Raw genomic sequence first — 17,796 nt, 5'->3', positions numbered from 1 at the left:
GCAGCGTTGATAAAGTGTAAAGCATTCGTCTTAAAACGACATTTTCTAACTTTTAAAGTGTGGGTTGTACAACGCCCCACGGGGCCTGAATGAAAAATCTTCAAAAATTACCGTGGCACGGAACGTATTTAAAATAAAGGAAATGACAGTTGACAATGACGTTTGACAGATGAGAGGCGACGACGACATATAAATACTTTTAAATAGGTTTTTTTTTAAATAAAACGAAAATCGGTTACATGGTGCCACTTCCCATACTTTATAATAATTTATTGTCACCTCTATATATGAATGTTAACAAGAATAAGTACAAATTTCAAAAGTGAGCGAATATTTAATACTTTGAAAATGAAGTGTACACATTTCAAAAAAATTAATACATCAAAAATTGTGCTGTAAAAATGCATTTATAAACTTGATTTTAATAACAAATACCTCTCTAATTTGGACATATGTGAGCTTATATCTATTCAGTATATTCTTAATTAAATATTAACTTTAACAAATGCTTCAAAAATCTCAAAAATATTTAGTTGTTTTAAAAACAGTCATCGATAACATTTTCAGTAATAAAAAAATATTTTTCAAAATTTATAACAGTATATATTTTTATTTATAATTATGTAGTAAGTTAAGTCTTGCGTTAAAACATTTTTTTTACTTACTTGAAAACTTTTAACTGGTCTCTTTATATCCTTACAAACTAGAATACTTGATTTAATTAATAATTGTAAATATCTGCGCTATTTTCATGGTAATTCTTTTCTTATCATTCCTGCACTCTTAGTGGTCGTGATCATGAGCTATATATCTAGCCTAGTGATCAACAGAGTGAGACTATTCATTTACTAACTAATAACTGACAGTTTGGATGATGCCTTTTCATGGTAAATAGTGTGATATAAAACAAACTAAATTATGTCAACGAGTAGTTGCTTAGGCCATTAATTAAATTTGACATTAATGTCAAACTTGATGTGTTGCATGGCACTAAACATTTTAACAGATGTAAGATATAGGTACTCAGAATACGAGCCTGGGTTATCAGAGAGAATAAAGGACAAGAAGATTGTTTCACTGGTGAGTAAAGAGGAGTGTCATCTTTTTGGAATTCTGCAAAGAGGTAATAGGAACAACTTTTAAGTTCACGAACCCTTTCACCCCGTGAACTCATTTCAGATGAAGCTGTAAAAGCCTTGGGGCTAACAGCATGCACTTCAACAGAGAATAAGCAGAAAAGACAATAAAAAGCAGCGGTAATATTAGAAATATTAAATGAGATATAGATAGTAAGAAAACAAATAAGAATTAAAAATAATAAATTATTAAAGAAATAAAAAAAATTAAGGTAAAAGGTGCAGAACTCTGGACGAATACACATCCGAAAACCAAATAAAAGTATAATTAAAAAAAAATGATTTTCCTTTTAAAATTTCTCACAGACCACTTTCGAATTACCATAGAATAGAGCACAGATTGTTTAAAGGCTTAAATAAAACAAATGCTTAAACTAAAACAACCAATGTTGCCATACTAATCTTAAGCACTAATAAAGGTATTATATTAGTGTTACAAACTTAGTCCATAAAAACTATATAAAGTGATTTTCCGTCTTCATCAAATAAAAGCTTAATTTTTCTTTTATACAGATTAAAAAAAGTCATACATTTACAAAAGTTATTTTCAAATATAAATTACTTTGTTTGTTAAAAAGCTAGTGCGTCAATTGAATTGAATTTTTTTATTTGTACTCAAGATTAGATATGATGCTTAAAAATAAGTAATCGGTGGATTGTGCTGGATCACTGTGGCGGAAGGCCTCGTTTCCACGCCTTATACTTCAAGTAGCCGTCAAACCCGTATGCAATGATCGCGCATAGACCGAAAAACTGTAACACAAAGAGGTGATTGCTTTTTTTAAATTCAAATAGATTTTTTTAAGTTGAAAATATTAACATACGTTCTTTTTACATTCAATAATGACAAAATCGATTTTAATTAACCAAACGTTGTCACGTGACGGTCTGAAATGTCAAAAATGACACTTGTTTTAGACATTGACAGCACAATGACATTGTTTACTTCTTAAATTAGTTTAATTTGCTGTAAAATTACATTGCCATTATGCACAAACTATAAATATTTATTAGTAGCTGACCCGAAAGATATTCTGTATTACCTATGAATAACCAATTTTAACCTAAGGTTAAGAATAAATTCATTCAAAACAGGTTTTATTGTGATAGTTTTTGATATACCACTGTCAATTTCATTTTTTATTGCGTAAATAATTAACTTTGATGCTATTCCAACACAAGCAACATGCCTCACCATGTGAAAAAAAATTAAATATTGTTTCCACAATCATTCAATGACTACTAGATTAATTAATCGACATTGCAAAGCACTAGTAATTATATATTTTGACCATAAGATCCCTCTACAAATATTATGTGTCTTTTAAGAAAATAATAAAAGAAATTGGTAAAGTTCTTCTATGTTACAGTATGTTCAAGGGACAATATTCATATTATGTTGCATGGGAAGCATGTGTGGTGTGACAAGAATAAGATGTGATTATAGTTTTGTAAATTAAATAATCAAAATTAATACTTAATGTGATATAATCTGATAGTTCCCACTAAGAGATAAACATGTAAAACCACAAAACTAGACATGCAGTGAGACAAAAACATTAATACACAGGAAAAATAGATGAAAATATTTAGTAAATCAGGAGTGTGCAACATGCGGCCCTTTAAACATTTATGCGGATCAATAAATATTTTTAAAATTTAATTTACTTTATCGACTTTCATTAATATATTGTTATATGTGGTATATGCTAATCCAAATTATTAATTAATAATAAACACCTATCAAAACTGCAAATGCATGGTTAAAAGAAGAATTTCTTATAAAAGTTTTCAAGTACATTTGTTTCTTCAATCTTATCTTGTACATTTTATTTTGCATCAAAATTTACATATTTTCAAGTTTAAGTTATATATTATGATAATTATTAATAAGTGTTACATTATGTGTGGCCTCACAAAAAACATTAAAATTGGACTTGATTAAAAAGGTTGCTCACCCCTGAAGTGGGAAGTATATTTATAAGAGATTACATCATGCCATAGGATGTTTGATGTTTGAGTCATATTTTAATATTACCATGAGAAATTATTTAAAACAGGAAACTATAATATTAGTTTTAAGTAAATAGAAATAATCAAATCAAATTAACATGAAAGAACAGTTGAAGAATTATTAAATATTCTTTTGTACAAATAAAAAAAGACAACATACCCCAACTGCATATCCATTCTCACCAACTGTTGTCGCAAATATTGAGAGGACAATATAAGTCAATACCATAGCAGCGCAGTAGAAAAACTCCAATTTAAGCCATGGAACACGGTCATACTTTTCAACAAAGTGGAACATGTACATGAAGAAGATAAAACCGGTGACAATGATGCCCACCCAGTAAAGTATGTTGTAAAAGATGGACGAGAGCCAAGCCCATGAGACCTTTATACATATGAATCCGATGAAGTTACATAGCTGGAACAATGAATTAATTCTAAGTAATTGACAATACTCATTAAGGTCATTGGAAGTTGCTGAACCAGTCCTGTTGGAAATCTATGAGGAAGGCCCATGTTCAGAAAAGCAGGACCAGTTGAAATTATGTTGGTTGAAAATCCCAAAACTCACATCTTTAAAACATAGTATAACTTGTATTGAATTGATTGAGATTTTGAATATCCTTAGTGGAGACGACATTACAAACTTTCATAAAATATGTCATCATCATCATGAATTCAGCAAAAGCATAAGTCTCCACTAAAGGTAGCCTTGATGACCAGTCATTTGCTGCCTGCATTCAGTTATTTCAGTCACCTAGTGTGTGGCCTAGCTAAGCTATCTTCTGGCTCGTAGTTGTTACTCAAGAACCTTTCCATTACAATGGCTGAATACAAGTTATATGCAATCTATGGCCCCCCCACCCACTGCAATTCTTCAACCTATATCAGTGACTGGCTCATCAACAATCTTATTTCTGATTCACTTGCAATGAAATTCCTGGCATTACCTTCTCCATTTGGTTTAGGAGTATATAGTAAGCATAAGCATAAGCAACCAATTCAATTCTATACAAGAGTGTACTTTGTGAACAGTGAAAAAAATATATGACATAGTCCAACAATATACAATATAAGGCATCTGCCAATAGATAGATGAATCTACCATGAATGATGGATGATGGAAAAATGGCTTATGTTCCAACAGCAGGAAAATAAAGCTCCAAATAACCTTGACCATTGAATATAGGAATCCCCCAGCGATACATAGAGCAATTGGCTTCAATTGCCCCATAATTTCATTCTTTTATAACAAACATTAAAAAAAATTGTTTACTTTACCAGTTGAACGATTTTCAGTATTCCCGGCAATGTTTTAATGTATCCTTTGTCAAATCTAAGCACTTTCTGTTGCGCCGGCGCGGGATTGGGGTCCTGTTGCACTTGGTTAGTGTAGCCGTCAAACATCGTGATCGTTTTGGTGAATTTCCTTAATTCCTATTAAGAAATATTTGATATATAGATTTTTATATCCTTATATATGTATACAAACATTCTATTGCGTCAGCATAAAATACTACATACAATTTAAAATTTAGTTTTGACAGTTTAAGATAACATTTAAATATTCCAAGGCCGAACAAACGTCTTTGATAACAATTCTTAATAATAATATATATATTAGATTTAATAATAAATATGCGGTTAATTCTGTTAATGTTTGTTGTTAAAAGGAAATAAGTCATAGTTTAGAAATATGGCATCAAGTTTTAGCTGCACATACGAAATGTAATCTTACGAGCTCTTACAATAAGTTATTTTCTTATACGATGTGGTATGCCTTTTATTCAATTAAAATAAAACATAAGCCTTAAATTCATATCAATATTTTGACTATAACATGCCGCCTGTAAAAAAAAATTAAAAAATAATCAGTAATTTTGACACATTAAAGAAGTCACACATATATCGATGGTGCCATAATAATAAAGTTAATATGCTTTATATTAAATTTATTTTATACATCATTAAGTATGTGTTTTTATTATTAAATTGTGTTAATATTGTTCAAAAAAGATGTAAAAAGTGGGAGTAAAAAATAAGTATTTTTATTTAAATCATATGATGAACGATAATTTAAGATAAACTTTCTGATTACTATGTTCTTGCAATTTATCGTCAATATTATTTTTAGTTATACGTTACTTTTCTGTATCCCCCGGACAGAAGTTAATACTAGAAAACATACAAATAAATAATAAACAAACATATAAATATTTGCTTTTCAAAAAATGTTACAGTCATGTAGATGTCAATAAAGATAAAAAACTAGTAGTTCAGGTGCAGGGAGTAAAGAATAAAAACAACCAAACGTTTGAAATCAAATGAAACTATGTGAAAAATACAAGTTTAGAAAAACTGTACATAGCTTGTAGAATTGCTAGGAGTATAATGTATATAGCATTTAAACAGAGACACAAATTGACTGTGAAAAGAGAAAATTAGGTCACGTTAAAAATATTAAACCATTTGCACAATTTTTATATAGTAAATTCATATAAACTAGGTAAGTCTCTCGGCTCAAAAATATGCCTATTTAACCCACTAATCAAAGCGCGCTTTATAGGGAGATACGTTAAATCTGTCCGGCGAAAATAATTACTACAAAAGGACTGACAATGGAGGCCCGTAAAGGTTTGCAGAATTAGCGGTCGTTTGTTTTAGGGCAACACCGTTAAAACTGACAGTTCGATACTTGTCTCTTGACATTGGTTTCCTGTCGTTTAGGTTAAAATAAATCGTATGATTATGAAGGACTCGTTTCAGTAGTAAAAATTTTTTAACGTAGTAATTAGTGAGATTATCAATGAAAATTAGTTGTGCGGATAAGTCCGGAGCGGCACAAGACTAGCTTTAACGTCGACCTGCGCCTCGAACCCGGCAGTGGTAAACAAGTGACCGCTCCAAGTATTTTCAGTGTTTTCGTGTGATGGGAGATAGAGATTGGAGACCGTTTATTTACGGCGGCCTGGCCTCGATCGTGGCGGAGTTTGGTGAGATATACGTTTGTTTTTACACTAAAAATAAATAGCTTCATTACTGTATCACGTAATTACCGGATTCGATTGCGAATTTTAATAGTTTATTTTTTTTTCAATAAGAAGAAACCAATTTATCGCAATTTATTTTTCATTCTACTTTCTTGGAATTGTTTTTTTTTTCTTAAGTATGTATATAAAAATTAGCTGAAATAAATAATATATTGTTTCAATATTTCACATGTATATATTGTAATAATAGAATGAATATTTTTTTGGTGATTATAATTTTCGCTTCGAGTTTTATATTCTTGATATAACTATTTAAAAAAAATTATTGCTGGCTGAATTTTTTACTCTAAAAACTAAAAAGACATTTAAAGAACTTGCACATCTCATTCCTAGAAATGTAAAAAATACTTTAAATTGACCATTACTAGACCTCAAAACCTTTATTAACATTTTTTAAATAAAAGTGGCTCCATCAGAGAACAATTTACTTGGAAAAATAGTGTCAGCCAAAGTTCCAATATATTTAAATTGGTATTCGGGCAAAAATTCCTTGCCAGTTTAAAAGTAATTAGCTAGAGATGAGATAGGTATTTATGGCTTTTATATAACTGCTTGATTGATAATAAATGAATATTAAAAATAAAATCCAGCACATTATTATCCATAGTTATAACCTTGCTTACAATATGGTGCACCATATTATTCTCGGTTACACTGGATTGGATTGTAGCTGGGTGGCACGAGGTACCTAGTTTAAAACTCTTATACTAAATTATCTAAACTCTAGGGCTCCCTCAAGAACTGTAAAATTTTTAGGTGAAGCCGTGAAGTGAACAGTGGCTCTTTCACCTATTTATTAAGCATTCCAATTCAAGGTTGTCTGAGACAACCAAATGTTTGAGACTGATTGTTGTAGTGCTAAAATTATAATACAATACATATTAATTCTCCCTGCCTCTGAGGACAACAGTGTAGACGAAGTCTGTGTATCTGAGAGACAAACCTACCCTCCTCCATCCACACCTCCTTCCCCTCCAAAGAGCTTAAAGCCCTCTCTCAATTTCTCTTGTAAACAGACTTTGATAAAAGTAGCTATTTTGGCAACCAAACTTTAAATTCCCCCCACTTTTTTGCTTCACACCCTTCATCACACTACACATATACATACATACCCCCTCTATATACCTACATGGCAATAGTCCAACTACAAACTGATCTTTATTTTTATAGTTCGAGGAACTATGTTGTGCTGACTCATAGAGCTAACTGCAGTTATATCAATATATCAAATGCGATACATATTAAGTTGAACTTGTACATGTATTCTTCTATAAAAGAAGACTCAATGTTAATTAATTAGGCTATGTCTGTAATAAGGTCATTTCCAAAATTTTAGAAATCCAGCTGGTGAACTTCAAGATTGACCTTGGTGATTAAATGTTAAATTATTTTCAGGTACATTCCCAATTGATACAACGAAAACTCGTCTTCAAATCCAAGGTCAAAGGATTGACCCTCGTCATGTGGAACTCCGCTATACTGGTATGGTGGACTGCTTTGTGAAGACATCAAGGCAGGAAGGCATCAAGGCCTTATATTGTGGGTGAGTGATGAGAAATGTGATCTTATTGATAGCTTTCCATAGTTTCTGGGACCTCTCGTACTCCCCTGCAATGTGTAAACAGGGACATTATTTATAATTCATTTTTCACAATTTTGTTTTTGTTATTTCCATGCTCCTCTTCTGTCCTTAAGATCTTTCATTCATTCCTCTGTTGTCCTTCTCATTCTCTTTCTTTCATTTCCATACCTTCTTAACTTTCATACAAAGCCTCTCTTCATTTGTCAAAGGAGGGAATCCTTTATACTGTAACAATTCCTTATCTAGATTTTCTGTTTTATAATTTATATATTTATTTTAGGTTTATTTTGTATCTGTTATTTTACTATACACTTCTTTATTACAATTTCTATTTCATACTTCCATTCTATTAAATTACGTTGTATTTCTTTTTATTACCATTTAATTATCCTCATATGATACTTTGGAAAGATCTGGCATCCTCTTAGCACTAGCGAAGAAATGTTACTTACCTTTTTCCTTTCTTGATGTCCAGAGCTTGGTGATACTATCATTAATAGAATGCAAGCTATCAATAATAGTAGACGTTGTCATCTAGGCAAAGGGCAGGTGCAGATAGGTGAAAATGTGTGGAGTAGTGAGAGAGGGTCTGGGTATGGTGCTCAGATCTGATGACCGGAGTAGCAGGTTTCAGGTTTAAGGAGGTTTCCTTGCAATTCATGGCTTACTTATCGTCCAGTCCAACCCTTATTTCTCTCCTTTCCTCACCAATTTATAAATGTTCGGACCAATGCTGCTTTGGTCATTTGAGAAATGACCTGTTAATGCGGTGTTCGTTTTTGACATGTTTAAATAACTTACTGCTCTGGATGATTTTGCGGTTTCAAGAGTTATTGGACTGTAACAGGCCTGCAATACTACACTATTTTGAATATTTGTTAAGATGTGGATGTCATATACTATTTACTCCCTCGTAAAGAGCTGAACTCTTAAGGCATAACCAAAAAAGTGGCTAAACTTCTCCCGGCTTATCTATTACAGATTCTAGTTGTTCTTTTTGACGTCCTAACAGCATAGTGTGTGGAAGTTATGAGGTTCTTATTGCCTTCCAACACCGCAACCAATCCTATATACTTATATATACATGGTCCTAAAGACTTTTGAAAAAATCTAGGAAATATGAATCCTTGCTCGAATAAGGAGATCATGGACGCAAAAGAATTTGTTTCTGAATAGTTTGGTTTTCTCGTCTAGTGACCACATTCTTGTTGAGATGTTTTAAGTTTAGTATCAAGATAAACTAAAATTAAATTCGTTTATTCAACATTGGAACTTTTAATAGAAATCTTATTGATCTTCCCCCCCTGCTTTGCAAGATGATGTAACAACACATCTTGTAATAAAATTTAACACAGATATATACATAAGCCCTTTATCAGTCGTAGCCTAAATGAAATCAAAATAATCAAGCGACATCACTGCCTAGGATTGTTCAGTCTATTTATTTTTAATACGACTATCATGTGGCGAAACCTTTTTAATGATGTTGACAGTATTTCCAAGACACTGAGTGTAGTTTTTGATAAGTATTATCTTTTAATGCGTCATGCTTAGACGCCATTGTATTTTAATCTAGTGGTTATACTAGTGTAAGTAACATCCTTTGTCTGTAGAAATTGGTCTACTGCCTAAATGGCATTTGCAATTTTTTTTAATGGGCCTTGTTTTTGGAGAGCTCTCGTTCACCCTTACTTGTTTGATAAAGTACTTTGTTCACAAGGGTAAAAGATTTCAGTTAGCTATATTTTTTTGTATTCTTTAGTGCTTCATATTTTCTTTTGTTCAACTATTACATTTCAAATCTCAACTTTGGGTTGTTTATTGATTCGTAAGATAAATTAGCTGCTATAGCTGGGCATTTTAGAAAACGTTCGGCAGTGTTTTACATCAGGACGTTTTCCAACTCTGTATATAGCACGACTCCTGTCATGTGAAGAATACTGTAGCCATCGGTGTGATGGATCGAAGTACCAGATCGAAGCTTTGGACTCTAGAGACGAGCTAAGAGGTTCAGAACATGGAGTTTTGGCAAAAAGATGCGGATTGCGGATTTTTCGGTATTCTCTTCTTTCTGTTAATGCAGCGGAATTATATGGAATAATTTCCCCATCTCTTTTCTTCCATCGGACAATATTTCCACTCTCTTCTTTCGTCTTTTCAATGTTTCTCATTCTTTCCTCTGGTATACTTCAAATTATCTCACATTCCTTTCGATACATCATATGGGATTGTTTCTAAGTCTTGAGGTGGTAATATCACGGAGCCCGAAGTAGAAGTGTGTTTATTTATTCGTATTCCCGTATTTATATCGACGTAAGTGAATAATTTTATTTCTGTGGAATTCCCCTTTTCGATGCACCGTTGTCGATGATATAATGTTGCTTTTACAATTCCTTCATTTCCTTCGCCTTTTCTCCGGGGTGTAATTTTGGCGTCTCCATTGCATACAGCTTCTCCACATTGAGCACTTTAATGCTATATGGTTGAAATACTCTAGGAAGTGTAGATAATGGGCATAAACAAGTGAAGTGTTTAGTTATTTATCTTATCTATGTTCCTTCCGACTTTGATTGATATCGCCATGTTTATGTTTTATATTTCTAGGTGACTGTCATTGTCATTTCACAGGTTAATTATCTATGCAATGTTTATAGATTGTTAGTCATTATGTGACGCAGAAGTGAATGAACTAAAACACATCACCCTGTGAATCGATGATGCCTACTGCAATGTTGTCTTCTCCAAAGATCACCACTATGATCAGTCTTGTACTGCCTCGGTCCAGTGATATGCTGCCACCTTGATCGTGTCGGTCAAGTGGGAAGCAGTGTGCACTGGTTCAACCATCAGCGGATATAATTTTTTGGTTGGACGATAAAAAAAAACGGTTGTCAGATATCGCTCCGTATCTCTAACCGTTTCAGAGATAGATAATAATATTAAACATACGCATTACCCTCCGTTAATGACATCTTCGGTTACCGTTGTTCTCCAATGATATTAGGATCGCCCAATCAACCAAATTCACGAAATACAAACAGTCTGGTATCTATTAAGAGCTGTTACAACAAATACATTTGCTTCTTTTGATAATTATTTTTATTCTTTGTATATAATACACCAATTTTTCTATAAGCCTTTAACTTGGGGTAAAATAAAAAAAAATGTTCTCATTATGTTTACGTGTTTAATTATTTAGGAAAATTACAACTGGACATAATAAACTCTTGTTAAAGTGAGACGTAATAAAAATAAACATAATAATTCTAATCTCAAAGAGGTCAATATCACTAAATCAGTATGTTATGTAATCAGTGTTTATTATGTGCAAAATCAATGGCCGGTACTGTACGTTCTTATTTTAAAATATATTTATCCGTGTTACAATCTAAGTCAGAGATTTTCAAAGTGGTCTATATCGAACCCTAGGGATCTATGACAACCTGTAAGGGGTCTACGTCAGCGAAAAAAAATTTGGGGGTCCATGAAATGAAAATGGAGGTCTCCGGTAGTGGATCTCAACACATACACTGATAGTACCTATTTACTTACATCATACTATCTTATAATATCAAAACATTTACATTATTTATAAAAGTACCTATGAAGTAAAAAAAATATTATATATGTTTATAAAATTGTGTAAGTTGTAGGATGTTGGTATTCGCTTTGTGGTCGCAATACATTTTCTACATACACTAAACTTCACTACAGTTAGAAATTTACAGGAAATCAATATCAGGTAAGTAGGTCTGTCTAACACAGAAAAACATGGCAAGGGGTTTACGTCACAAAAAAGTTTGGGAAACTCTGATCTAAGTTGCTATAAGCTTGTGTTATAAGTGTATGGTAGAGACGAGGTATTTTCAAGGTTTTAATCTTTATTACTTAGTTACGTACTAGGCGGTGTCAAGCGCGGGAAAAACGACCTAAATTGTGTTCGTGTTCGTAGTGTAAATCGGAAGCGTTGCTTGAGTTTCTTTTTCCTTCTTTGTGTCTCTTATTTATATTGACCAAAGGTATAAGGCCCCCCCCCCCCCCTCATTAAACACGTCAGTTTAAAAATACAATTATAATAATAACTATTTAATGGAATCAGGCGTTACCTCGCGGAAGTCCATCCATTACTCATTGGCTTGAGTAATTTGGTGGTGGCGGTTGTGTGACTCGCATTGTATGCCGCATACGCATTTATCAGCAAGATGGCGAGCGGTGCATTTCATTGCACGACTACGACTGCATGTGCGGAAGTGGCTAAATATTGGTCCTTTTCTTACTTAGGATGGACTTCCGTGAGGTAACGCCTGATTCCATTAAATAAAAATTATTACATATGTGCGGCCAGGAAGAACGTTAAAACTGGCCCGTTGATTAAAAATGTTGATCACCCCTGTACAAGAGTAAATATTGCGTAAGATAATTTATCGACAAGACACATTAACACGCGTCAATTTGCATACGTACATCTTGTTATCGTCTCCAGTTTTATACGGTTTCGCAAATAACTGATAATTGAAAATGTTGACGGAACGAAACGTTTGAATAATAAATATTAAATTGTATTATGTAGACATTTTTTATCTGCGAGCAGTCAGATGTCACATGTGTCAAAATTTTTCAAATGGAACACTATTGTATTTATTTTAAATTCATTATCAGTTTGACTGTAAGTATCAAGAAATTGCGTCCTATTTTGATATAATATCCCTATTGGAATAGAAACAAATCTAATTTGCGTTGTATATCTCTAATATATAAAATTCTCGTGTCACGGTGTTCGAACTTGAACTCCTCCGAAACGGTTTGACCGATTTTTACCAAATTTTACATGCGTATTCAGTATGTCTGAGAATCGGCTACTATCTGTTTTCCATACCCCTAAGTGATAAGGGTGGTCCACCCCTTAATTTTATTTTTAATTTTTTAGACAATTTTTTTGGTTTTTATTTTATTATGATACAGCATACAAAAATACATACAAACCTAAATTTTCACCCCTCTACGATCAACCCTTATCTTACATTTGTTAATTAAAAACTTTAATTTTTTTTGCAAAACAACGTTTGCGGGATCAGCTAGTATGCTTTCTTTTTAAGTATAATATCAATCGGAAACGATTGACGATTGAAGTTAATATATTCGATCATTAGGCTATATAACAAGAGAGTTTAACTTCATCTTCTTTGCTCTTCTTACTTCTGCTTTCTTCTAGCAACTTCTACGAACGTTTACAGGATATGGCCGGCGGTACTTCGTCAGGCTACCTATGGTACGATAAAGTTCGGGACCTATTACTCGCTGAAAAAGGTGCTGGCGTCGCGGCGTGCTGATGGCGGCTCCAAGGAACACCTGCCCACTAACACCTTCTGTGCGGCCTTCGCCGGGGGCCTGTCCAGCGCCATCGCCAACCCCACGGACGTGCTGAAGGTTCGGATGCAGGTATATGCAAAAACATTTTGGACTTCACTGGAAAATTCACAACCGCTCGAAACGCCATAGAAATATCAATGTGGACAGATGTTCTCGTTATTAAAAGACGGTGTATGAAGGCCGCTTCCAACCGGTATTGGATTTAATGGAATCAGGCGTTACTTCGCGGAAGTCCATCCTAAGTAAGAAATGGACCAATATTTAGCCACTTCCGCACATGCAGTGGTAGTCGTGCAATGAAATGCACCGCCCGCCAGCCCGTTGATAAATGCGCATGCGGCAAACAATGCGAATCACACAACCGCCACCACCAAATCACTCAACACGTGTTTCACCCCTCCACGGGGATTGGGCATTGGATTTGTATGGGGAGGCCTATGTCCAGTAGTGGACATGCTACGGCTGAAGTGATGATCACAATGTCGATTTCATTGTCATCATTATCATGATCTTTTGATCAAAAAACCGCAATGTCTGAAAATGTAGGTTTTTGACCTGTATTTCCTGTCGGATATGACGTGGTCATTTATGATAGATCCTATAAGAAAGTTCAAGGTTACCCAAATAGCAATAGATAGGGTTTATGCTTAGGAATGAAAGTAATCGACGTAGCTTGAAGAACTGCTCCTCCGTGGCAGTGGACACAGGAAATCGCTGGTGCAACTGATGGCTGTTAAGTCTGAAAGGTTATCGAGTAGCAGTTAGGTGACGGTGGATCCTGAGAGGGCAGACCCCCACCCCTCTAGGTAGACCGACGATGTTATGAAGTTCACGGGAAGTAACTGAATATTGGTAGCGCAAGAACGGTCATCGTGGCGAATTTTGCGAGAGACTTATGCCTTGCATGATGATGTTGAGGGCCGTGGTTGCATGTCCAGGTGGGGTCGGAGAAGCGGCGCCTGGTGCGGTGCTTCGTGGAGATGTACCGTTCGGAGGGCGCGCGCGGGCTATGGCGCGGCGTGGGGCCCACGTCGCAGCGCGCGGCGCTCATCGCGGCGGTAGAGCTGCCCGCTTACGACGCGTGCAAGCGGCGCCTGGCCCCAGCGCTGGGCGACGCGCCGCTCAACCACCTCGCCTCCAGCCTGCTGGCTAGCCTCGGCAGTGCTGTTGCCAGCACTCCACTCGACGTAGTCAGGGTATGGACCTCTTATTCTCACCGAAAAACTTTAATATTTGAGACTGCCGTCTGGGAACACAATAGGTTGAAGCTTTAAAGTTTTTTTTTATTGACAAATGCTATTTATTCACCACTTTAAAACTTTTACACATAACCAATCACATATGTGGCAAGTATGATTTTAAAATTTCTTTATAAAATAAATCTTTTCATAAATGCCTTTAAATATAATTTCATATCAAAGTCTAAAAATAAGTTTTTACATTGTTATAATATTAAAAAAAAGTCTTAATAGTCGACTTGTTTTTGAATAGTTAGTGCTTATCTGCATATGTCTTATCGTTGTTGGGTCTACCTTGTTAATGACGATTCTACCGTGCGGTGCGCAATTTATACGTTTTCGCAGGGACCTACTAGCGCCATCTCTCGACGCCTGCTGAAACTAGAGTTCCAACATTTACATATCAAAATTAAATATAAACAATCTTTATGTAAGCTATTCAAATGTGATATAAAAGTGTTAGTGAAAGTATATATATTATACAGAGAGGATTATAGTTAGGCTGCATGTATGAATATATAAATGGAGTGATTCTATTGGTTCTTAATTATTACGATTCTTCTAAACAACCTCACATATTCTGGTGTAAACGCATCCTAATACAGAAATTCTTGAAAAATGAAAATTTTGTCTTAAACATTACGTTGATATTTTAAACTGCAATGTATATGTTTGTTTATTCTATAAATATTAAAATATTACAATTTAATAATTTCATATACAGAACAAAAGAGATGTTACAACAATCTGGTATTTTTTGCAGACACGGCTGATGAACCAAAGAAATCTGAAAGAGTCTAAAGAACCGATGCAAAGGATATATAAGGGCACCGTGGATTGTTTTGTGCAAGTGAGTATTATACAGGTGATTTTTTATCCTTTATAGGCGAAGAATTGACATATGTCTCGTCTGATGTTAAGCGATGAGGTCTATGACGGTACATGCTTGCCTAGGTAGATTGTTCTACACCTTGGCTGTTCGCACTGTATTAGCAAAACGCTTAGTGCAAGTGGAAGGAATTTCAACCGTATATGGATGTCGTAAATCCGTACATCTTGTTGTACGATGGAAGAAAGGAGATGGAGCAATTATTTGGTATGATTCAGACATACACTCTTCAAAGTGTAGTCTGTAGAACACAGATAAACTGGAAACTTTGCTTAAGGTCCAAGCTCTGAACCTCTTGGTTCGTCTCTGGAGTTCAAAGCTTCGAGTAAATAAGGTTTCACAGATAACATATAGTAAACTGTATTTTTAATATCTGTTTTGGCATGCTTTATACAGCCTGTAGTATTCTAATAAAAAAAATATATATTTCATAGCGTTCACTCTATACTCTACATGGTGATATATATATATATATATATATATATATATATATATATATATATATATATATATATATAATACGACAGCAACCAAGTCCATAGATTACTGCACGGTAAAAAAAAGGAAGAATCTTTGCGAGAAGCTTATCCCATGTAGTGAGCATCTAACGGCTGATAAATCTATATATTTTATATACAATTTTTTACACCGTAGACAATAACTAAGAAAAGAAACTATTTGACAACCTTTGGATGATCAGAGACATGAAGAAGGAGGTTTAGGGTGTACATACATACAAATACATACACTATTATACACACATACATATATTTATCTGGAAAAGGAATTACATAAATATTAATAAATAACGGATGATGCATAATATTCTACTTTAGAGATTAAAGATGTGCTCTTTTACAATTTTTTTTAAATGCTGTCAACAATTTAGAGCGTTTTATTGGTTCTGGCAACTCATTTCATAACCTGGCAGCGACAACAGCAACAAGTTTTTCCATGAACACAGTAGAATGATCAGACTGAGTCAATTTCAAGTTCTCCGATGATCTAATTTAAAGAAATCTAGATTTAATGTAAGAGGGAGTAAGTGGGTTAAACAAAATATGTACTATAGATAGGGGAAAGGATAGGGTCATAAATAATCATATAACGATATAATGATGTCATTATACAGCGATAATGAAATATGAAGTAAATTGTTTTGGTCATACATTGCAGCTTTGAAAATCCGTTTAACTTCTAGAAGGATCTACAGTAGTTTATTTGTAATAATTTTACCACCAGACGGTCCGCAACGAAGGCTTCCTCGCATTGTACAAAGGTTTCGTACCTACCTGGCTGCGGATGGGACCATGGAATATCATCTTCTTCCTCACTTACGAGCAGCTCAAGCAGTTCTACTGAAGTCGCTATATATATGGACCTTAGGAGAGAAGGTTAGGAGCTTATAGGGTAAGTCATCATAATTATCATTTCAGCCGGATGTACACTGCTAGACATAGATCACCCCCAACCCTGATGATGTGGGTTGAACACCTGATGATTTATTAAATATAGATTTTATTTAGCTACCTTGTTCAGGATGATTGCCATGTTTTTTGGTGTTGGGTAGACCTCCTACTTACCTGATATTGATTTCCTGTAAATTTCTAACTGTAGTGAAGTTTAGTGTTAAAAACTTAAAGTAAAAACACATGTTAATTTATACATTTATTAATTGAATTTAAATTAAAACTACTCAAAATAAAATTTTGTATCTGTTATGTAAAATATACGTAACATTAAATAAACATAATTTTTTTTAAAATAAAATAACAAGCAATAAGTCAATACTTTTAGTTAGAAGGATGAACCTGATGCTTTAATAATAAATTATCAACATTTGGCGTCAATTTTGTAAGGGTTAATCTTAAATCTCCTCGGCTAATGATGTCCAGTCTGTGGATCCCCATTTCATTGACCCCCAAATTATTTTTCGCTGACGTAAACCCCTTGCAGGTTGTCATAGACCCCTAGGGTTCGATATAGACCACTTTTGGAATCACTGATTTAACACAAACATTACAAGTGTTCCGCCTAATTATATTTATATGTTATTTGATTAGTGGTAGCTCAGCGGTAGAGGACTGACACTTGCGATTGTAATCGCGGGTTCGATTCTAGAGATACAGTCTTATATCACACAATGTATGTATCAATTATATAAGATTGCCACTGTTAAAAACAAGTTTTCTGAAGATGAACAGCAGCGATCTCTATGTACCATAATACCACACTGCGTTCCCATAGATATCTTTGGGGGAAGCATATGTCTTGTTGTGGGTGTTTACGGGCTGAAACAATGCTGATAATTAATCTATATTTATTTGGTTGTATATCTATATAAATATATATGATATATATCTCTCTTCTTTTCAGATATCCATCGCACGGCATAGTCTTTAGTGTGCATAATACTTGTACCTGTTGCTTGCGAGTAGTATTTTATTGCAGGGTATGCATTTATATACGCGGAGAGGCTTTAGGGCATGGTTGCACAGGCTTATTAAGAAGGCCACTC

The 17,796-nt window shown here is 34.1% G+C and overlaps 2 protein-coding genes across 3 annotated transcripts; one reads left to right on the top strand and one right to left on the bottom strand.

Annotated features, from left to right (window-relative positions):
* Positions 1–372: 372 nt before the first annotated feature.
* LOC137922074 (CKLF-like MARVEL transmembrane domain-containing protein 5) lies at positions 373–5,035 on the bottom strand. Of its 2 annotated transcripts, none has more exons than XM_068764926.1 (4): positions 4,898–5,035; positions 4,431–4,586; positions 3,310–3,567; positions 373–1,889 (listed from the first exon to the last, which is right to left on the bottom strand). In XM_068764926.1, the coding sequence occupies exons 2-4, from the start codon at positions 4,554–4,556 to the stop codon at positions 1,803–1,805; spliced, it is 471 nt and encodes a 156-aa protein (XP_068621027.1). In that variant the 5' UTR covers positions 4,557–4,586; positions 4,898–5,035; the 3' UTR covers positions 373–1,802. The 2 variants fall into 2 exon arrangements, with proteins under 2 accessions (XP_068621027.1, XP_068621028.1); XM_068764927.1 differs by lacking the exon at positions 4,898–5,035 and adding an exon at positions 4,674–4,709.
* Positions 5,036–5,872: 837 nt separating this feature from the next.
* Positions 5,873–16,676, top strand: Bmcp (uncoupling protein Bmcp mitochondrial). Its single transcript, XM_068764925.1, has 6 exons — positions 5,873–6,142; positions 7,595–7,742; positions 13,016–13,220; positions 14,090–14,347; positions 15,153–15,239; positions 16,521–16,676. The coding sequence occupies exons 1-6, from the start codon at positions 6,079–6,081 to the stop codon at positions 16,638–16,640; spliced, it is 882 nt and encodes a 293-aa protein (XP_068621026.1). The 5' UTR covers positions 5,873–6,078; the 3' UTR covers positions 16,641–16,676.
* Positions 16,677–17,796: the final 1,120 nt, after the last annotated feature.

This window comes from Battus philenor, unplaced genomic scaffold (genome assembly GCF_028537555.1).
Source record: "Battus philenor isolate CCGP_79_NKW_IND1 unplaced genomic scaffold, ilBatPhil1.0.hap1 SCAF_2, whole genome shotgun sequence".
Classification (NCBI taxonomy): Eukaryota; Metazoa; Arthropoda; class Insecta; order Lepidoptera; family Papilionidae; genus Battus; species Battus philenor.
Note: the sequence above shows the minus strand (reverse complement) of the source record. Positions and strands in the feature narration are given on the sequence as shown.